The sequence below is a fragment of the Mizuhopecten yessoensis genome, unplaced genomic scaffold (genome assembly GCF_002113885.1).
Source record: "Mizuhopecten yessoensis strain PY_sf001 unplaced genomic scaffold, ASM211388v2 scaffold8931, whole genome shotgun sequence".
NCBI lineage: Eukaryota > Metazoa > Mollusca > Bivalvia > Pectinida > Pectinidae > Mizuhopecten > Mizuhopecten yessoensis.
This window is the reverse complement of record NW_018407794.1, coordinates 83,708-107,491: the sequence shown is the minus strand read 5'-3', so window position 1 is coordinate 107,491 and position 23,784 is coordinate 83,708. Positions and strand designations below refer to the sequence as shown.

General features: G+C 35.7%; 2 protein-coding genes across 5 annotated transcripts in view; one reads left to right on the top strand and one right to left on the bottom strand.

Moving 5' to 3' along the window:
- The first annotated feature begins 1,461 nt into the window (after positions 1 to 1,461).
- On the top strand, positions 1,462 to 19,953 carry LOC110456848 (dentin sialophosphoprotein-like). Its single transcript, XM_021507847.1, has 12 exons — positions 1,462 to 1,597; positions 3,025 to 3,058; positions 4,144 to 4,193; positions 4,467 to 4,589; positions 5,462 to 5,595; positions 6,673 to 6,837; positions 7,591 to 8,822; positions 10,106 to 10,381; positions 10,777 to 10,857; positions 11,192 to 11,640; positions 12,577 to 12,750; positions 13,328 to 19,953. The coding sequence occupies exons 1-12, from the start codon at positions 1,490 to 1,492 to the stop codon at positions 13,985 to 13,987; spliced, it is 3,486 nt and encodes a 1,161-aa protein (XP_021363522.1). The 5' UTR covers positions 1,462 to 1,489; the 3' UTR covers positions 13,988 to 19,953.
- A 2,588-nt stretch (positions 19,954 to 22,541) lies between these two features.
- Positions 22,542 to 23,784, bottom strand: part of LOC110456858 — a 17,388-nt gene continuing 16,145 nt past the window's right edge. For 3 of the 4 annotated variants that reach the window (XM_021507878.1, XM_021507879.1, XM_021507880.1), the window contains one exon: positions 22,543 to 23,519. In XM_021507878.1, the coding sequence (XP_021363553.1) occupies positions 22,691 to 23,519 (829 nt within the window). In that variant the 3' untranslated portion in view covers positions 22,543 to 22,690. Of the gene's footprint in view, positions 23,520 to 23,784 lie in introns of all 4 variants that reach the window. The other variant, XM_021507877.1, reaches the window with a different exon arrangement.

Genomic DNA, 23,784 nt, shown 5'->3' with positions numbered 1-23,784 from the left:
TTTTAACTGACTTTTAGAGGTTTGTGACAAATATATATACATATGTTTACGGTATCGTAAATCTTACGTCCCTGCGGCCTAATTGTTTTGGTCTATATCACTTTTTGATGCTTATCAGATTTTTTATTTTTTCATTTATTTTTGAATTGTTCTCTTTTTCTTTGGTGTGTTTAATTTTGGATTATCGTTTTTATTTCACGTAACAGCGTTTATGTTTAAAAAATAAATCAATTAATCTATTTAATAAATGTAAATGTTTGGTCCTCCTTTTGGACCAAGAAAGTAATATTAATGGAAATCATGTATTTGACAAATTTTAATTGAAGTGTAGTAATTTATTAAATGAGTATAAGAAGTTTAATATATCGATCAGTAATCACGGTTCCAAAATATTGCCTGCAATCAATCGATCACTGTATTGAAAAAAATATATATATTAATATATCAACCTGCATTTAAAGTGTTCTGAAGTTGGAGATGTCAACTTTGTGGCTTTTTCAAAACAGCAAAATAAACCATTTTTTGTTTTTATTACATTTTTGCCAGTGAAGTATGGATTCTATCAACTTTTAATTGATAAAACTGATATCTTTCACACTGTGACAAATATCAAAAGTGATATTTTCACAGTGTGAAAATACTAATAAATTTTGTAAAATATTAATAAAACAATTGTAGCCTTTAACTTCGGTTAATGCGTCCTCGGTCAATATATCCTTTCTCGGGTCGATAAATTCAGGTGTCGACCTCAGCCGAAGGCTATAATTGAATAATATTTAAAAGCTATATAATTATTTTTTTGTGACTTATATCGGTCAAAGATGTATATACCAAGGTATATTCATATTAACATGTTTAGTCTTTATTTAATACATGAGATCGTTAGTGTGATAATAATTAAGCCTTTGATTTTGTACATTTCGGGAGTTTTTCCTTACACTTATATTCGAGAACTGATGTTTCTTCTCGCGGCAGAGAAGCATATTATATGTAATATATGTCTCTGCCTTGGGTAATAAAATAACTACACGGATGGTTTTATATATATTTTTTTTTATAATACTCTGGCTTTATATATATACATATATATCTGTATCAGTTAAAATATCATAGCGATATCTGTTTTTGATTTGAATTTCAGTCTGACGTACATGTGTGTATGTTGCTTGAATCACATCCAAAAATTATAAAACCATCAAAGATGGTAACCAGCTAGGAGAATTAAGTGTTGATTTTGAATTTAAGGTGTACAAAAATTTCAATTTCTGCAACTTACATTTTTACTAAAAATAACACAAGCAGGGCTTGGTAGCTTTTTGAATTATTTTCTGAGTGTGCATCAATTAAAAATCTGCTTAAAAGGGTAATCTAAAAGATTATTATAAATAAGCCACTGAATGTAATCCCTGATGGTATATATTTAGGGTCATTCGGTGCACATGTACTAAACCACGCGAGACTTCGTGCGATAGTTCACACTGAAAGAAAAATGGCGGACAGAAGACGACGAAGAAATTCCGAAGGCGAGAGTGAAGACGAAACTGAGGAAACTGGGGCGAATAAAAAGAAAGAGAAAGAGACGCGTAAATCAGAATGTGTAAGCCTCATTAACATTTATGGCTATCTTAATTTGGAAATTTTACCTTTGCATAATCAGTCATGACACAAATATTTGAGGAATCCAGTGATTTCTGACAATCTCGGACTACACGAGGCCGGTGTTTTCCTATCTTCACGTGCATTTGAATTTTGAAAATGTACCAGTTACTCGTATGAAGAATGTTCAAAAGTAATGAGTGTCGCACATTTGGCTGAATGTTAAAGTGACCAGCTGATCATCACGGCTTACATTTAGTGGGCATCCAAGCGGAGTACAGTAGTGTGTATTCCAAAAGTTCCATTGCCAGCGGCTTTTTAATTGACGACTGTAAACTGATAATCTGTATACACAGTCTACTGGCTTGTCATATTGTTATTCGTTCTGGTAATAGACTGGGGATTTTACTTGAATCTGACATTTATACTTCAATCAGTTACCAAACAGCTGAAAATCGTGTCTAGGGGAGTATAAGATTCAGGAAAATTGTCGTGGGTCCCTAAAGTTAGTAGGCAAGTAATGTACAAATATCCGATCTTTTTTGTACCTTTGAATAAAACGTTTTGAAAGACATGAAATTCTGAGGAATATTGTTTTATCCTAAAATCAGCAATGCATATAAAGAACACAGAACAAGGAAACTAATATCCATTTCCATTAGTCTAGTCTATGTCAAGAATCTTCTTTCAAAAGTCGAGAATTTTTAGTTAATGTCATTTTTGTCCTGCCGCCACGAAGTATAAGTGCTAGACTAACCGAACTTGGACCATAGTTGCATCTTAGGAAGTACATCTCAACCCATGCATCAAATGCTGGATGCTGCCTACCTTTCATGGTCCATTGACTTTGTCAGCATCTCCATCAACATTAAGTTTTTGCATTTAAATAAGCATCTTTGAAAGTATAAGTGCTAGACCAAACAAACTTGGACGTTATATACATCTAAGGTAGTACATCTCAACCCGTGCATCAAATGTTGGATGCGACATATCTGTTTTTGAGCTTAACTCATTAACCTCTGGAGACACATTTTCCAATTCAAAGGTTGGAATAGTTCATTTTGAAATTTCAGAGGTGAATGAGTTAATTTAGTTTCTCTGAAACTATAAGTGCCACACCAACCAAACTTGACATGTGTATTGATGGTCAAAGCGGGGCACAGACATATCAATCTGAATGGCTTGTTATAGTTATTTTGTAACATACAAAAATTAGCTCAGAAGAGCCAATTGTTACAAAGAAGAGCTATAATACAAGTTCATGGAATGCACTAACTATATGTCATATAAATTGTGTCCATCTACGAAAAATGGCAATTTTCTAAGTAATTTTTAGAGAATTTATTTAAAAAAGAAATAAGACTGGAATTACAATAAAGTTTTGTAATTTTAATGTAATAAACATGTTGAGCATACTTGTTTTTACAGGAGAGTGAAGGAGAGGGACAAGCTGATGGAGGAGGTATGATTTTATGTTTAAATAACTTAACAAGATAATTTTTATGTTTTCATGATCACAATTGTGTTAATTAAATGTCTTATGGTTAAACTTGGTTACATTGAAAGTATTCAATATTTGAAAATTTGAGATGAAAGATTGGTCATTTGCAACATGACCGCCTAGGTCAGCCATGAGGTGGAGAACATTTCAGCTAGACTTTCAGCATCTGCTTGAGAGCAAGGGATTGAACTATTACAAAAAAAGATAGCAGTATTTTAACTTAATGGTAGATATATAGACCCATAGACAAACACTAGGTCTAAGGGAATAGTTTTCTTTGTGGACAAAGAAAAAAAAGAAAAGGGCTGAGCGGTTAAGGCGCCTGACCATCTACAATCACTAGTCCTCCAACGCTAAGTCGCTGGTTTGAGGCGTAAATGGGGCATTCACCAGATACTAGCCACAGTGCATAGGTTTTTTTCTCCGGCCTCTCCAATTTTTTCTCCACCACGAAATCCTGGCACATCTTCAAATGACCATAGCCATTAATAGGATGTTAATTATATATAAACATAAACAAACAGAATCAAATTAAAGAATCCTAAAATTCTTTTTCCTTTTATTTATTACAACATGTATTTTTCTTAATTTCATGTTATCAAATACATGTTCTATATAAATTGTGTAAACTTTACATGGACCTTTTGGGAATTTACTGTTGATGAAGTTATGATTTAACTCATTGATCCCTGAAGTTTCATAATGAAATATGCCAACCTTTGAATAGGAAGGGTTCAAATGCATCTTCAGGGGTGAATGAGTTAAAGAATAAAAATGAACAATTGAGAAAAACAAAACATAACTTTTCATATTCGGGGATGAGATGAAGGACTAATTATAAATCCATAATTCAATATATATATTTCATGATATTTTTTATACTCCTGCCAAAAGTGTACTAACATGTTACCACACGGTCCACCTATCTGTATACGGTATATTACGACCACAACTAGTTTAAAATCTAAACACGAATTACATGATATTTTGACGACTAATACTCGTTAACCTTTGAGTTTCAATTTTGATTCCATTATTTATTGCAGATAATTCTGAATATGAAAGTGCCAATGAAGACAACGATGATGATGACGATGTAAGCAAATAAAAAATGTTGTAATAAAAATTCAGTCTAGTAATTAATATGTTGTAGATGTTGATGTTAGATTAAATGTCCAATTTCACTAAATAATCTGTGGATAAAAAAATGTCATATAATTTCTGTATACATGTGTAAGACTTTTTCGCTGATACAAGTTTTATTTCAAAAATTTTGTCATTCATTGGACCAACAAATCACAGAATTGATACCCTGATGTAGGAAACCTTTATAATTTGGCTCTTAAGGTATGACCAATGTTTTTTTCAGGATGAATATACTGATGATGATGATGACGATGAAGATGAAGATGATGAAACAGCTACCTACGATGGTAGTGTGATAGTAGAGAGTTTAGGAGAGGGAGAAGAAAGGCAGAGTGGGGATGGAGAGGTTTGTTTTTATTTATCTTCACTCTGGGATCAGTCTAGACTTGATTCACTACCGTTGATGGGTAGTTTCCCCTACTGAAGAAAATACCCCTGTTCTTTGAAATTCCCCTATGTGCTTCAAAATCCGCCTATAGTGGCCTATTTCAACCAGAAAATGGTGTTTTTTCTTCAAAATATGTTTTCTTTAAAATTCAACAGTAAAAATGCATAATAATGCATAAATACATTTTCTTTACATGATTTAGACAAAAAAATCTATAATTTTTGTTCATAAATTGAAATATAATGCACATATGTACATGTATGTCAGACAAAACATTTATCTTTTATCTTCATGACCCTAGAGCCTTGTATCAAACTTTTTAATTCCATCCAAATCTAAAAAAAAGGGTAGATTCCCCTAAAACCTAGATTGATCCCTGTCACTAGATAATGATAATGAAATTAAAGTTCAAGCTTTAAATTATCCTGTATAAACATGTGTTAAGTAAACCCCTATAAATCAGATTTATTGTTGTATACAACAAAAAAACTTCACCCTGATAGCCTGTATAAACCAGATTTTCATAAATAACTACCGCAGGTCCCATAATTGTAAACAGTTTGATGTAATGTGAATCAAGGCACATTACCAATATTGAAACCAGCTTTTCTTAGATCTGCACATTTCATGTTTCATGAACCTGGTACAGTTTTAAATCCATCGAGATGGGATCTGGAAGCATTCCAGAAAGTATTAATTCCCCCCACCTTGCATTTTGCCCTATAGCATATTCAAACTTCATAACAATATAAAAAGCCTAATTATTCATGTGTTATGTTAAAATGCACTTAATTCATTATCACTGTTGATCAAACCTTACCATGAAACAGGAGCAGCCGAAGGAGGAAGTGGATGATGACGAGGATCGCAAGAATCCGGCATTTGTACCCAGAAGGGGAGCCTTCTATGAACATGACATGAGAATTTCTATGGAAGAACCAGTCCCAGAGGAGGAACAACAGAGGTAGTGATGCTATTTAAATTCTGAAATAAGAACTTACATAACATAGTATACCTGATCCACTAAGTCTGGAGTTGTGCATGTTTTAAATTTGACAGATATAGATATTAACAAAATGGCCACCAGGTTATCTTGGATTTTTGTATGAATATTACTTAAAAATTATGAATATTTCTCTGTGAGTAGTAAAGGTTTCATGATGAATGTTGGAATACATGATCTTCTTGGGTTTTTACCCTAATTATGCATGCTCCAATTGTAGATAGATCAGGGCCCATATTCATGAAACCGTTCTCATTCTCAAGCATGGAATCTGTGCTCAAACCAACTTTCTTGTAACAAGCTTAGATCATGTCAAACGATCAAAAAGTCAAATGTAAACATTGAAAACAGTATTTGGCTATAAGTCTCTTCAAAATGTTTCTTAATCATTGACCAAATAAGATTTATTTATTGAGTTATAACCAGAACAAGAAATTAGGCTTGAGCACAAAATCCATGCTTGAGCATGAGAACAGCTTCATGAATACGAGCCCAGAAAATCCAGCATATAGCCAATATAGATCATGTTGGTTTATATGACCTCCTTGGTGACGTGTACAAGAAGAGAACAGAAAAATGTGGAGAAAAGAACTTAAACATGATGGATGAAATTTATATTAAATAAAAGTTGCATGTTTGAGGACGTATATTATGTACATATTAAATGTTTATTTTCATTGTATAATCAGGGCTGGATAATAAGGTTAGCCTGATTAGTCCGAGACTAGTGAAAATTCCAGTTGTTTCTGAAAACTGTCAGCCCAATTGACTAGTCAAAGTTTGATATTGCAAATCATGTGGAATGCTATTGGGTTAGTGGAATTTGCATATGAACTAGAAAAATTGGAAAGTACACTGCCCAAGTGGTATTGAAAGTTAATTTCTAGGCTTGATGTTATAAAGCTAGTCTCCCAGTAATCTACCATTGACTTGGCTCATTTGTCAAAGGGAGGCAACTAGCCAATCTGTAAGCCTGTACATTTTGTTAACTAACTTAGGTATTCCCTGTTGACCACTTCATTCTGTGTGATCTTGTAGACCTAAGAAAAAGTTGTGGAAGGATGATGGGAAGTGGAACCACGATCGGTTCCGTGAGGATCAACAGGCTCCCAAGTCTCAGGAGGAACTCTTCACCATGTATGGCTACGACATTCGGCAGTACGACAAACCTCCAGACGCACCCAAGATGACAAATAGGCCAAGGTTAGCTAAACATTAAACCCAGGCAGGTCGATCATAATAACAAGGTTAACACAGTGTTCAGGTGTCCCTGTGGATAACATGCTCGCCTTTCACTAAGGAAGATAATAGGTACGGCGCCACATGCCCGACCACGTGGAGTTTCTCCAGATTCTCCAGTTTCCTCCCACACTAAGACCCCTGCATGCAATAATTGTTGTGAAAGAGGTAAAAGTTTATATTTAAGGATTAACTTGAATATATTTTTTATGTTATGGAGATATAACACACAAAAAACGGAGTGTACTCTAAATAAACCGCGTTTATGATGAGTGTACACTCCGCTTTTTTGTGTTATAGCTCCCTAACATAAAAAGTCTTATAAATACAAGCAGAAGTACCTTAATCAAGAGACCAAACGTGGATTTTCTCCAGGTACTCTGGTTTCCTCCCATATAAAACATCCTGCATGCTTCCATCCAGGCCAACAAGAGTGATTAATATAAGTAAGAAACTTATTTCACAAGTACATGTATTGTAGAATAAATAAGGTTTAAATTTAAGATTAGCTTAATTAGAGCAAAAGCAAGTCCTTTAAAAGAGAAAGATAGCTGGAAAATGTGAAAACTTTGCTTATATGTACATATGAATATACAGTTAAATCTGTCCTCAGAACCATATCTTACGGGAGATCTCTAACCTTTTTCCTATCAAAAAACAAATTTAAATGTATGTTTATGTTCAAAGTGAATTTTTCTTTTGTAATTCATTTACCAGGGGAAGAAGATCTGATCATAAATCAATGTTACAAGATTTCGTTACCGATCGCCCAGTATCTCAACGCTCACCACCGAGTGATTTTGTGCAGAGTAGGAATAGTTACAACAACCAGGAGAGGGAAACGAGGAACAACAAATATAATAACAACAGGGACAGGGGGCGTTTCAGCCAGGATACCTACAACCGTGACAACAACCGCTCATTTCACCGCTCATCCTCAGCAGAACTGGAGGATGATAGATTCTCACCTGGTAAAGACAGGGCTTACTCACGGGGCCAGGACAGAGGTACGGATAGGAATAACTCCAATCATGACAGAGGTACGGAAAGGAATTACTCTAATCAGAATAGAGGTTCAGATAGGAATTACTCCCATCAGAATAGAGGGCCAGAGAGGAATTACTCCAAACAAGATAGAAGTCCAGATAGGAATTACTCAAATCAGGATCGAGGTTTAGATAGGAATTACTCCAATCAGGATCGAGGTGTTGATCGTGACTTTTCTGAAGGTCATGACCATAGTAATGCAAAAGTTCAAGATCGTGGTTTTTCAGGACAGAATAGAGGAAATCGATACAGAAATAGTGCCAGTGATAGGCTGGATACGAGGTCTGATTATAACCAGACGAGATCACAAGACCTGGATTACAGTCCGGGTAAACAAAGAGAGATGCACAGGTATGAACGGCGGGAGCGGGGAGGAGCTTCATCGAGGGCAGGGCTCCGAGGTCGGAGTAGACATGGACGTGGAGGTGACTATGATCAAAATGACAGGGGTTCCCGGTCTTACTCAGATATGAAAGACAATATGGCTTCAAATCGTGGGAATACATTTCCTCCAAGGTTCCAGAAGCAGGCACCAAGAGATTACAATAATCTGCTTGACGAATACGGCTACCAAGAAGGTGAAATCTTCCGAACTACAATCACTACAGAACCTGCCACTAAAGTCGTCGACACAATCGTTAAGGATCCTAGTCCAGTGGAACAGGTATCTCCGCGCACGCATGACTTAACTGACAAAGACACTGTACAGAATGTGAACATTGTAATATCTAACACTGGAGAGCGCAAGTCTTACTCCAAAGACAGGCGAGCTCGCGATCGTGCTGTAGGGAAGACGAGGGTTCAGGATAACGTTATCAATGCAGTGGTCCAGGGAACGATGCATGTGAACATGCAAGGTTCTGAACAAAACGTGGATACTGGAGACATATCGCCAAAACCAGGTGAGTGGAGTACTGGCTGTGTATTAAGTAAGAAAAGTAGGAATTGTGTTTAAAAGAAACAGAAATGTCTTAGCTACTGACATATCTTCACCCTTTATTTTGTATTCCTTTACTTGACTTGCATGACCATGACTTTTTTAAAAATTTGTTGCTTTAAAAGTGGAAATTTTCTGTTTTAGCAATGTTTGTTTATTACCTATAGTGTGTCAACTTTTATTACGTATTGTATCAATATATTTAACATAGTGTGCATGTGATCATGTCTATTACAAAGTGTGTCTATCACAAAAAGTATGTTGGTGTGTGCTCATTGTCATGCTTATTTAGATATTAGTTCATCCTAATTAGTTGGCATATTGTTAATTTTGAGCCACTTACAGTGTACTGAAAACTTTGGTTCAATTATTTGTTTTGCCGTCCGTAATAAGGACGGATTTATTATTACAGTCAATATAAGTAAACAGCATAATAAACATAGCAATTAAATTCAATGGGCAAAATTAACACTTGGCAAACATAGATTTCATGGGTGAAGGGTGAAATTAACACTGGGCAAACATAGATTTCATGGGTGAAGGGCAAAATTAACACTTGGCAAACATAAATTTCGTGGGTGAAGGGTGAAATTAACACTTGGCAAACATAGATTTCATGGGTGAAGGGCAAAATAAACACTGGGCAAACATAGATTTCATGGGTGAAGGGTGAAATTAACACTTGGTAAACATAGATTTCATGGGTGAAGGGTGAAATTAACACTTGGCAAACATAGATTTCATGGGTGAAGGGCGAAACTAACACTTGGCAAACATAGATTTCATGGATGAAGGGTAAAATTAACAATTGGCAAACATAGATTTCATGGGTGAAGGGTGAAACTAACACTTGGCAAACATAGATTTCATGGGTGAAGGTGAAAGTTTGACTGAGCTAGATTTCCCAGTATACTGTAGTACATATGCATGTACATGTAAGACCAGTTATTTTACAGTTACAGACATATTGCTGATGTTAGATGACAAAAATATGTCCTTATCTATATTGTATTGATAATTGATAGTGTAATATAGTTTAGTCTTTTTCGACCATTATTTGAATTTCAATACATACCTACTGTGTTTTGTAACATGCCAACTTTAAGGGATGTCTTTAGAGTCAGATGCAGATGAAAAGAGTAAAAACTTTGGTTAAAATCAGTTGCTGTTTTATATCCTAGAGTTGTATTACATGTAGGTGAAAGAAAAACTGTCTGTACATGAACTGATTCACACATTTATTTGTAGTGTCTACAGGTGAGAGTACATCGCCAAAGTCCTTTGAGCAGAAACAAAGCTACAACAAGGCATCAAAGTCAGTCGTCAGCAAACAGGCTGACTTGGGTCAGCAAGGCCGATCTAAACGCTATTCCTCCCAGAGACAACGTGCAGGTCAGGAGGCGGGTTTTACTGACCAGGCTCCTCCCCAGACGTCCTTTGCGGAGAGCAAGGCTCCACCTCCTGTCAGCAAGGCTCCTTCAGTTCAGAGCCGGAATGCCAAGTTTTACAAACCTCCCTCACCAGGTAAGCAGAAACATAGTATTGCTAAAGACTTTAATTTGTTTTTGATCTATTCCCTGTTTCCCCATTGACATAGATGATCATTATAAAAAACAAGTGTTAAATGCTATACTTGTTTTTTACTATTTATTACCATTGTTAGGAAAACAATGTGTTGAGTTGAAAATATTGTCAAGACAATAATTAAAAAGTTTACAATTTCTTGTACATTGCATTTATAATTTTCAAAATGGCCACCTTGCATGTGTGGGTTTATCTGTTTCATATCTTTTGAATTAACTTGCATCAAATGATGAAATAACACTAACTTAAAAAAAAATTTGAATATTGTCTACTGTGATATTTGTTTAAGCTATTTCTGATTAGAAATTCCTTTACTTGATATGTTGATCTTCCAGGTTTTGTGAAGCAGGAAGGTCCTGGAGCGCCTCCATTCCAGTCAGCCATGCTGCGGGCCCCTATGGCCTTCCCCATACCAGGTCAGCCTTCAAATATCATTGCCTTATTTGATATTATTATCAGATAAGCTGAGGAATTTGAATTATATATTCTTAATAATGATGGAAGTCATGACTATTTTGGTTGCTGTACAGACAAGTTGGAATGCGTCAAAACAATGTTGGAAATGGTGGCATTAACAAACATTTTAATTTTCAAAGAGCTGAACTACAAATGTAGAAACTTTTATTTTCTGGATTAAATTGTATTATAGAACAATACCATATATGGTAAGATTAGGATAATTTAGATATTTTGAATATTTATAGCACATTTATTTAAGACACATGTTAAGAGTTAAAATATATGTTACAGTATCAACTGGAGGAATTCCTGCACAGCCACCTCAGGTGTTTGTGCCACCAAGGACTACGGGACCCCCAGTCACTATGACATCAGCCATGCAGATACAACCACCACAGTTCATCAACACAGGGATGATGTACGGTGCACCGCCTGCTCCATTTCCTGTAGCCACTGGTCTTGTTCCCATGCAAGGAAATGTTCCTATTCAAGGAAATGTTCCTATTCAAGGAAATGTTGCCATACGAGGAAATGTTCCCATGCAAGGAAATGTCCCTATGCAAGGAAACGTTCCCATGCAAGGAACTGTCCCTATGCAAGGAAACGTTCCCATGCAAGGAAATGTCCCTATGCAAGGAAATGTCTCTTTACCAGGAAATGTACCAATGCAGGGCTTTCCTTCTCCTCCAGCGGTGTCCACGTCTCAACCCCCTCCCCCTCCACCAGCACAGCAAGGACAGGTATGATATACTATATTATCTTCCAATTTTTGTATTTCATTTTGTTTAATTCATTTTCAAAAAATTCAATGTGTCAGTTTGAAAAATGTTTAGTATTTATTTGCGACTCATAGGAAAATATAACTCCAATGTGGTTTTAATCAAACACATTGTACAGCCGATCCTCAGTTAGCGTACTAAATATGGCTCAGTTCTGATTACGTAGGAGTCTACATTTGTATTACAAAAAGATCACTTTAGACCAATTTCAATCTTGAGTGAATTCTTCCTGTTATTCATATATATCCGCCAACAATTTCATTAGGGCTATTTAGTAGAAAGAGAAGTAACTCTTAGTAATATTCAGATCATTTTAAGGGAAAATGCCCCAAAAAAACTTTTTATATCGATTAATACACGACTTTCCTAAATTGTTTCAGGCCAGTTTTCCATATAGCTAGCTATTTATAGAATTTATGACCAACTCTATGGATAATTTATTCAAATCTTTCTTACTGAACATTGTATGATGCTATTCATTCTGTGAATTGATGCAAACTGGTTAATTCATTTCTGTGAATTGATGCAAACTGGTTAATTCATTTCTGTGAATTGATGCAAACTGGTTTAATTCATTTCTGTGAATTGATAAAAAGTGGTTAATTCATTTCTGAGAATTGATGCAAACTGTTGAATTCATTTCTGTGAATTGATGCAAACTGATTAATTCATTTCTGTGAATTGATGCAAACTGGTTAATTCATTTCTGTGAATTGATGCAAACTGGTTAATTCATTTCTGTGAATTGATGCAAACTGTTTAATTCATTTCTGTGAATTGATGCAAACTGTTGAAGTCATTTCTGTGAATTGATGCAAACTGTTGAATTCATTTCTGTGAACTGATGCAAACTGGTTAATTCATTTCTGAGAATTGATAAAAACTGTTTATTTACAGTTACAGCAGGGAGAGATGTACCGAGGTGGGACGACCTACTACCCTCCCGAACTACAACAATACAAGAGTCCACCCCCAGGCACCACATACTACCCACCGGAACTCCAGTTCAAGAGTCCACACCGGTCCCCAGTACGTCGAGCCAAGACAGCCATCCCAATTGTTGACCCGCAGGTACAGACTCTAAAACTCTAAATTCTTGCTGTGTTTTTTTAGATAAGAAGATAAATAAAAATATGAAATACATTCTTTTGAGTACCTTAAGTCTGCGGAATACTTTCATTTGAGTATGTTAAGTCTGCGGATGTGAAATCAGCACTGAATAATATCGGTTTGATAAAACCAAGGCAAAAGTTAAGTCTCGTGTTAGTTTGTGGTTACTGTAAAAGACTTATATATACCAATCTTTTATAAAGTAATGATGGAATTGTTTGATATATATGATGAACCCATAGATTAATTTAATTTAGGCATTTCCTATCACTTTTTACTGATTTCACACGTTACAAGAATTCTTTATTTCTTGTTGATAAATTTGAGTAAAAAAGAACTCTTTTGAGTATGTTTAGTCTAAACTGTTATACTTGACAATGTTTTCAATGATTTGAAGCGTTTGTTAAAAGGAAAGTTCATTTAAGATATAAAAGTGACCACACACAGAAGTAAGATTTAAATCATTTACAGAATGTGTTGTAGAGGAATTTGTGCAAGTGTAAATTTCAAATATTTCATCTCGCATTTCTCTCACTAGGCTGTGAATAAACAAGATTCACAGAGCGAGTTTGAAAACACACAAGACTTGGAGAAATCTCCGGGAAGTTCCGGTACGCCTGACTTCTCCGACGCAAGGTCTGAACAGGAGTACGTAGAAGACGACGAAGACGACTACATGGATGAAGATCCACTAGGTGGCGTCGATACCACAAAATATGCAGCTCCAGATCAATCGTTAGCAAACCTTGACACAAAACATTCAGTTCATGAACAAACGGAGAAAGGCAGGCCAGTAGATTCTGTGGAATCTGTCGGTGAAATCAAACTAGAAAGTCGCTCTATAGAAAGTCCTCAAACTGCGCAACAAACAGAGGAAAGTCCTTCTACAGAAAGTTCTGAGACACACAGTGTTAAAAATCAAAGTCAAGAGACACCAAATGTTGTTAACGAAAGTCGTAAAGATTTGTCATCAATAAAAGTTGAAACGGACGTGAGTAATATAGAATCTAGTGAGGTTGTACAGTCAGATTCACCAAGTGAGAAACTACAAACCGTTAAACAAGAAACAGAATTAAAAGAAAACCATGTTGTGGAAGAAAAGTCGTCGCAATCAGAGGAAGGGGAAGTAGTTTCCTCCTCGTCACTCCCTGATTCTAGTGGACAGGAAACACCTTCTAGAGAACAAAATGACGAGTAGGAACAGAGCTATTTGTACTGTGTAGTGTATTATTCACCAAAATATGTTGTATTATTTTCTGCCCATGGGCATGTGCAGTTCTTTATAGATTGTGTGGGGAAACCGTTCAAGCTGTAAAATTTGATTTAAAAGAGGGATAAAATGAATATCATAACTCGGTATTGTATAAAAAAAATAAAAATATCCCATTTTTTGTTTCAATTCTTTCCTGTTCTTTTTCCTAGAAAATTCTTGGTGATGTTTTCTGACCCAATACTTACAGTAGTGTAAGACAATGGCAATAACCTCACCTATCAGATATAGTTATGTTCTATAGCAATAATTGAAAAAAATAATTTTTAGACTGTTTTTCTTGCAGGGCTACAAAGGTATTTTAAAGCACAAAGGTTTCCAATTATTCCATGGGAGTTAATTCAATCTTCCTTTATTGTCATCATTATTGTTTAACCCTTCACCCTTATGTTATCATAGTAGACTCTTCCATGCATTGATATGGATGAGTTCATTATGGTCTACAGCGGTGAAAGGGTTTATGCTATTTTTGGTATGTTGGAATGTCTCATGTTAAATCATTGCAATTCTGCCGGTGATTTATTGATTCCGTTAACTTGATAAAACTGATATGTTTCACGCTGTGACAGATATATCCAAAGTAATATGTATCACACTGTGACAGATATATCCAAAGTAATATGTTTCACGCTGTGACAGATATATCCAAAGTAATATGTATCACACTGTGACAGATATATCTAAAGTAATATGTATCGTAGTGTGAAAATAACATTTGGTATCGACCAGTCAAAACAGCTCCTCCTAATTAAACATCAAAAGCTTCTGATTTTCTTGTCAGAAACAGATGAAGTGACAATAGAAAAAGTGGCTAACTTGTACATCTTCATTAGATTTATTTACCCTTTCACCCCTATGTAACTTTAGTAGACTCTACTGTGCATTGATATGGATGAGTCCATTATGGTGTTCAGTGGTGAAAGGGTTAAGATATTTCGTATATTATACACAACTGTCTGATAATGTTTTACATAAATCTCACCAGATATTATCATGTGTTTTGTCATTAGAATTATATGGCGCCAAATATTACACTATTCAATCCCAACCTATTTGATGAAGTAAGATTTTCTCGCTATTTGTAGTTTAAAATTGTAATAAATGGAAACTTTGATGGTTTTTCAATCCAATACCATGTATATTTCAAAAGTACAGCAAAAGATACAGATATTTTCACTTGTGTTTCACACTTAAGAAAAAAGTTGTTATTCTGCCATAGTTGTGAAATATACCTGGTACTCAACAGGAAACCATTAAACTTACACAGTAATTATGAATAGCTGAAAAAGAAATAGCAGACAGACATTTTCTAGAGTTATACTGAATCACTAATGACTTCTGATACCTTATACATTATCTAAGATACCTTCCTATTATCAGAAACACTTTTTTTACTTGAAATATTTTATATGTAATACGAAAATTACACCATAAATCCTGATTAATAATTGACTCATTATCAGAAATTGTCAAAAAAATCATTTTTTTAAAAAGTCTGAAATCAAATGTATTTCTGTGTATTTTTATTAGATTCAGACATCTGAATTTGTATAGAAACGATGTAAGCTTTTATTTTTTGTTTTGGAAATTATATTCGACTAAAGTGTTTGTTACATTGTCATCAAGCTAACCAGACTTTTTCCTGAAACAATGTGTTACTGTGTCGATGTTTTGTATACTTTGTGTTATCAATGCATTAATGCTGAAAAGAAATGAAAGTGTAAAATATTTTACAGTTCAAATATAAGCTTGTATGTGTTCCTCTATTCCGTGTGTAAGAGTATAAATGACTTGACAGTCAAAGTCCTTTAAACGTTTGTTGCATTCTTTACTTTTGTATTATAGTCGGTTCAAACAACCATGTTTAATTAAAAAAAAAAGGTAAATAAAATTATTTGTAATGTCATCTGATGGTGGGCTATTCAAATCACCCTGCGTCCGTGGTCCGTCCTTAAACAATTCTTTTAGTGTTATTTCTCAAGAAGTACCGGAGAGTTTCCCTTAGACTTTAGTTGTGCAGGGCAACTTTTATGACTGATCGGATAAACAAAATGGTAGGCAGGCAGCCATATTGGATTGACATAATATCTGGCTTAAAATAGGGGACAGGCTTATTACGTGGGGGCCAAGAGGTTAAGGTGTCTGACATGCTGCTACCACTGGCCCTCAACTGCTGGGTCGCAGGTTTGGACCTACGTGGGGCAGTCGCCAGGAACTGGTAGGGCAGAGGTTTCTCTCTGTTAACTCGAGCTTTCCTCCACCACCAAACCCTGGCAAGTCCTTAAATGACCAAACCCTGTTAATAGGACGTAAAACACACAAAAGAAAGTTCTTCCAAACTGTGATGGATATGAGTGAAATCATTACCCAATAAATATAGTATTAAGATATCAGTGTCTAAACTTATTACTGAAAACAATTGATGAAATGGTAACAGGAGAGAAAATACAACAGTCAGACTGGGAGTCGAACCAGGGACCTCTTAACTAGAGACCGATGCTCAAACCCACTGAGCTACATATAGTCCCAGTGCTTGATCCATCTCGGTTTAACCATGTTCCCTCTTGCTTGAACAAAGCTTTCGACTCCAAAGGTCTAAGAGACCTCATACCAACTTCCATGGGTGTGTTTTTTGAGTGCAAAGAATAATTTAACAGCCAGACCATGAAATAGAGATCAGGGTCATGGGTTCAAGAGCCATGTGGGGCAGTCGCCAGGTACTGGCCATAGGTCAGTGTTTTTTGTCTGGGAACGCCGGCTTTCCGCAACCATCGAAACCTGGCACATCCTTAAATGACCATAGCTGTTAATAGGACGTAAAACACGATCAAACCAAACCAAAGCCACACCAGCATTTGAACCTGTAACCTCCAAACTCTAGATGGACACTAACTACACTATTGATAATGTTCAGTTCCTACACAGATTATGTATTTTCTGTCAATTTAATGTGTATATATCTGAATAATAATATTATTCTGTAGTGGATAGGGCTTTGTTTACCTGTATAAGCTGAAGTTTTTGTCCTCATATGTGACAAACAGGGTCATATAATGGGGAAAAACCCAGTTTAACTGGATAGTTATACATTAAGATTTTTTTTCAATTTTATCTTGTGATTTAATATCTGGACCTGGAGAGATATTTCAGGAACACACATATATACAGTAGTCCAAAGAAACTGAAAGAGATGCATTTTCTAGTGTCCTTAAACTTGTATTAGGTAATAGGCTTATCACCAAATATGGGCATATACAGTGTCCAAATGAATGTTTGTTATCACTGGTAAAATTTAGTAAATCAACACATTTGGATTACCTCCCTTGTGTTGTTATTTCTTTTTACTTTGTTTTTTGACTTTAGAATATATGCTTGACACAATTTCATGAATATTTTTGTATTGGAATAATTGGAAAGGAAAGATTCTACAATTGATCTTGTGTTACTCAGTATCGTTCAAAAATAGAACATGATGGTATAAAAGTTTATAAAATTACAACAAACCTATATTTTTTGTTATTTTGTTTTATGTCTGTGACGGCATTGTTGAGGAATATAAGACCCTAACAAGTAATGGACTGCTGGCTGTGTGATGATGGAAGAATGTAGACTTATCCTAAACTTCGATTGTGTGATTGTCATTTCATATCAAATGTAAAATACATTGTGTATATATGTGTACAGGAACAGATTTTAATATGGACAATTTCACCAAATTTATTCTGATTTCCAAGAGGAATATTTATTTCATTGACAGTTAAATCTGGACTTCAGTCTAATATTGCTTTATGACAAAAGTCCAGGTCCTGCTCAAGTAGATGTTGTGTGCAAATTCTCCCATCCTCATTGTCAACCCATGTATGTATAGGCAGCATGCTATAGAATTAGGTCAGGTTTTATTCATAATTAATACAAAGCTGATTCGTGACTTTTTAAATGGCTGTACACTTAATTGATTAAAAGAAGATAAAGAATGTATACAGAATATTTTTGATACATAAATGTATGGTACTATCATATGCCGATAGATTGAGTGGTTTTTATCAAAACATCATCCAGGTAACATTGGTTTTGAGATTTCCTGGAAACCAATACGAGATAGCCCTGTATGAAAATGTTTGAGGAAATAAATAGGTTTCTGATGCTTATAAATAAAGTCCTGTTAAGTTAATTATAAAAATACTGATGAATTATTGATTTATTATGATTTAATATTTCAGCACTGTCGGGAGATATGTTAAAAGGCCAAGAATTTTGGGAAAACTGAAAATTTCATATTTTTTTTGCCTTAAGTACTCTCGGTACGAAACATTTAACTTCATTTCTCTTCTGGTGTAGATAAAATAGGATGTTACAAAGTCGTAATTATTTCTTTAATTGTGCATGATTTGAAAAAAAAATGTTGATCAAAATATAAATGAAATCATGATAAAGACTGAATGATGTTTAGAACATGAGTCAGGTTTATCACTATATTGTATTAATTAAGACCTCTGGGAAAGAAGTATTAGAAAAAGGTTTAAGTTTTGCAAAGATTCTTTGCTTTAGTTGTTGACAAATTGAGGCAAGCGTCAGTAAGAGTAACTCTAAGTAAAGATTTGGTTTTCTGAAATACATAAATTTATAGTTTTGCATTTATCTTGAGATTTCCAGAATGTAAAGTTTTGACATGTCCAGGACCATTTGTTCTTAAATGTACGCTGTGAGATGGTCTTATTTCAATGCAGTATTATCTGATGATGTTATCTTTTCCCTTAGTGCTGTTTGACTCTACCCATCTACCCTCAAAGAGTATTGAGGATTAGGCCCCTCCTTGTTTCTCTGTTTGACGCTAACCATCTACCCTCAAAGAGTATTGAGGTTTAGGCCCCTCCTTGTTTTATCGAGGTCTAACACCGTATGTACAGGCTTCAACGATTCATAAAAACAAAATGAATGAATGAAATTAGAAATACCAGTAAAAATACCTATTATTGGGTAACATTTGAGATCCACTGAAGAAAAGTCATACCAATCATTTTATAAAAATATCCCAAGAAGGTGAAAGCTTGAAAGACGTGTTAAACAACAAATGAAGGAATATTTCTGAATTTGGTTGTAAAAGTATAACTGAGGTAGGTTCAGGAATGTTAATGGTTGATATAGAGATATGTCTGTGTGTAAAGGTAGGTGGAGATTAGGTAAAAACTATTGATTGATTGATAGGTTTTACGTCCGCTTCACTACCGAGGGGTTCGGTTATCCAGCAAACGATTGCATAAAAGTAAAAACTACAAATGTACAGGTATTTATAGGTAGGGGAAGATAAGGTAAAAACTACAAATGTACAGGGATAGTTGACGGTCACTTCTGTACTTCCTCTTTAAAAGATTATTTGTCAATAGGATATACCTTTATATGTTAAAAAAATGCATGTATGGTAATTTTGAGCTGGATTTATGTTTATTTTAATATCATCTAGGGATATAACTTTAACACACCTCACAAGAATGATAAAGCATTCATCCTTAATTTGGTCCCTGAAGTCATTTGACAGGAAACATTAATATTTCATACAGTGATAAATGTCAGGTTCATCAAAATTATCAGGTCAATTTAATGGAAACTTCTAAGGGAAATAACTCTTGACACAAATTACAGGTTTAAAGGTAGCATACCTCCTTAAGTTTGATTTTAAAGACCCTGTACGAATGCTGTGTTAGCTTAGTTGTTTTAATGATAGCCTTCATGTGATCTGCTTTACTTGTGATTTACCTCTGCAGGTAGCATATTCCAACTCTTTTGTTCAAAATCAAATACAATTTTTTTCTCAATAATTACATGCCAAGATGTTGAAATTTTCCATGTTGTACTGTGTTATAATTGCATTTAAAATGGATGATAAAAGATATCACACAGATTCTGAAGAGTTTTCTTGTGTTTTAAACGTCATTATTTTCCTTGGGATACCTGTGTTTTGTTAATGTGAGAGGAGAGTTAATTGGAATTATAACAAATCATGCATATTAAGTTACATTTACGTTAAAGGGTACCAGCAAGTTAAAATTTAATACTGTCATTGTTAGCTCACCTGGCCTGAAGAAATATTCCACAAACTACACATGAAACCATGCGTTTTACAAAAATATAGTTCTGAAAGTAGAAATGGAGAAAGAAAATACAAAAATGCAGGGGTTGGACTTGAGACTTTACCTTTGGTAGTCTACACTATGTCAATGTTGCTGTACAGGAATTATACAACCATAGCATCAACATGGATGTCCAATTTATTTGCTGCTAAGCATGTGAAAATCTTGACAAGTGAAATTATACTTGGTCAGAAAAAAAGGTAATTTGGTCATCTTCTATATAGAAGGGAGATTACGCCAAGTCTAAACACCTGAAAGTGGAACTCTTCTTCTTCCAGATTGTAACTGATGTAGTAGTACCCTCTACATTAATGCCATCTCATCCATATTTTTGATAGATTATATGTCCTTGGATCCCGGTAAAAATGGAATGTTGAATAAGAGGAAAGCTTTACTGTTTTGTTAAGGAGTGATATAACTATTTCTGTGGATTAAATATATCACGGCTGTATTGATGATGCATTTATGTAGGATAAGGTGGTCTTATTTCGACCTTTGGACCCTATGTCATTTACACTATACGAGTTACCGTTCTTTAACGTCCTGTGGGTAGTATCAGCTAAATCTAAATTTCAAATGCAACAATAACAGTCCACAGACATATATATGAGATATCTACGTAAACTTCACCACTCCACAACCTGGGTTATATAAAGAAGCGGGAGAATAATTTTCCCGTCATCGTCTCCTCTTCCGTGTTCCCTTCCTGTCTTTCAAACGAATCAAGATGCCACAATAACGTTGTGTTGTGTTCTGCTTGTTTGTCCTCCACTGTGTACATTGTTATCTTACCACCACTCTGAACTTTGCCTCCAGCATCCAGACTTTCTCATCCACTTGAGCGGCTAGTAAGTCGAGGTAATTGTCAAACTAGCTATGGTCTGTACGTTCCTGACCGACTGGACTTGTCCACGCTCCCCAGTCTACAGCTCCAGTCGCTTGACGCTGTTCATGAACTCGTTTTCTGCTCAAGCATGAATTTTGAGCTCAAATCAGCTTTCTTGCGCCTTGTATACGACATGTTCCATGGTTAAAAAGTCAAGTCTGAATAATGAAAACGTTGTTCGGTTACACGTCTCACTAAAGTTATTCAAAGTCTGTGACAAAATGGGATTTATTATTAATTGCTTGAACAAGACACTTGGCTTGAGTACAGATCTGAGTTTAAGTATGGGAAAGGTTTCATGAATACAAGACCTTGGAGTGTATTCATGAAACCGTTCTCATGTTTAAGCATGGATATTGTGCTCAAACCTAAATTCTTCTTCCAGTTATAATTAAATGATAATATCTTAAATGGTTCTTGCTCATGTTCTTCATTCTCAATTAATCATGTAGCTTTTATCGCTTGGCACTGTTGGTATACCGCAATATGTTCTCATATATACCGTTTTCAGAACCATTTTTATTAGAATACAAATGGTCATTTATCTTTGATCATGCATTGCACATGTTCCTGTCGTTGTGACAAGAATTGTCCATCCTCTTTTTCGCCCATTTTCATCTTCATCACAAATGGCCAGACGGTCAAAATCTTATCAGGACCTATGAAGCTGTGACCTTGTAATAAGATGTGAAAGTCGTGTTATTGGCTGTCTTCAGAGGATCGCTTTGTTGAATTCTTTTGACACTTTATTTCTCAACAACTAATTGATTAGAATTTCATATTACTAAACTTAGATAGAAGCGTGCATAAAATATTCAATTTAATTGAAGAATTGATCAAGTACAATATATTTACACGTACTTATTGAAGGGTAAATGTCGCCGACAAATGTCACAGGGTCATTTGGCCCAAACAGTAATTGTAAAATAACGCTTACACCGGTTTCATGCATTCCTCCATTCAGAGTAAGTCGGCATGGTACAATCACAGGGACCTGAGAACTTGTTACAGCTAAAGGTGGACCTTAACTAAGGATTCAGTATAATTTTACACGTTTNCCCCCCCCTCTTCCACTGATTATTGTACCAAAACGTGTAGAATTACTCTGAACGTCTTAATTTAGGTTCAAATAGAGCTGTAACGAATTATCAGGTCCCTGTGGTTGCTGAGAATGATGTTTGATGAGGTCACTCGGGTCAAAAGTATCGAGGTCAAAGGACTTAGGTCAAGGTCTCGTTGTTCAGGTATAATTCCTTTCCCATTTGGGAGCTGAAATCGGAGTAAGACAGAAATCAACCTATATTAAGCTATATATGTTTTCGGAGTATTTTTTTGTGATGTCATAGGGCAAGCATGTCAATGTAGGTCTCTTCCATGTCCCTACAAAACTTTAGGACTACCCGATGGTGACATTTAGTACACGTGATAGGTCATATTTCGCATGTTGTGCGGACATAATGGTCATCGAACAAAAACCTCTGGAAATAATTAGTAAATAATAATTTAATAAAGAACATCATTAAACGGTGCAAAATTAGTAAGTTTTAACAAGCTGTGTATCGTAAATCTATAAATAGTACAGTCAACAGGAATGGGAATTGCCGAACATGAACGATATCAGTAAACGGTGATAGGTGTCGCTGCCGATACCAAGCGATAACGAGGTTTTGGATGAAGTCTGTTCGTAATTTCTTTTACGTTTTTACTTCGAGCCAAGCCACTAAGAAGCGGAAGATTTTCCCGCGCTTTCACTTCGTCGAAATAGGCCGTTGCTGGAGTTTTAACACAACGACGCCCATGTGCACTTGAACATGTATTCACGCGCATGCGACTTACGACATAGTCCAGTTCTTCCGGCGGAAGAGATTTGTCCATTATGTAATCGTAATCAAAAGCGTCGGGAGGATCCGTAGATTTTTTATTCTCGTGTTCATAACACAAATGACACTGGTTTAAGTCTTTAGCCATTGTTGCGGTAGTCGGCCGACGCAGACGCCTAACCGTCTTCGATATCTGTTCCTCCGAGATCGGCGTTCGAGCCATACGACTTTGTTTCGAATCCATTGGTTCTTCCATCTGTTCCGTTAAAGCTATTGCATAACTTTCGGTGGGTCTCTGGAGTCGTCGTATGAGTCTCTGCATTTCCCGATCTGTGAGACGACGCGTCGCACTTCGCTGACGGTCACTCAAACTCTGTGCCGAACGACGCCCACACGAAGACGGCGTGCGGTTTCTTAACGCACTACTCTCCCGACTTCTGTCGAAGTTATGCATGTGTGTCGGCTCGTCAGCAGACAGTCGGCGGTTATACGTCGGCCGACTTAGACGCTCTGTGATGTCTCGAACCTCCCAAGCCTTCTTTTTCTCGAACCCATATGCAGGTATGGCCTTGGGTTTGGGGTCCTTTTGTCTGTAATACATGGAACTCATATTCCTCGGACGGATTCTGAAACGACACAAAACAATAATTAAAACTAAAACGATCAAACAGAAATATTAAAGAGTCGAAAGAAAATTACTTACCATGAAATCATAAGCCGTGTGACAACTTTCCCAGTGTCAATCCATATATAAAGTAGTCTCGTTCAACCTGTTCGACGTAGCTTACGCAGACAATAAGAGTATGGTTGAACGAGATTATCTATAATGAGAGAGGGAGAGTATTGTCAGACGTTTCATGGGTATCAACACTCGGTTACCGTCCCCCCCCC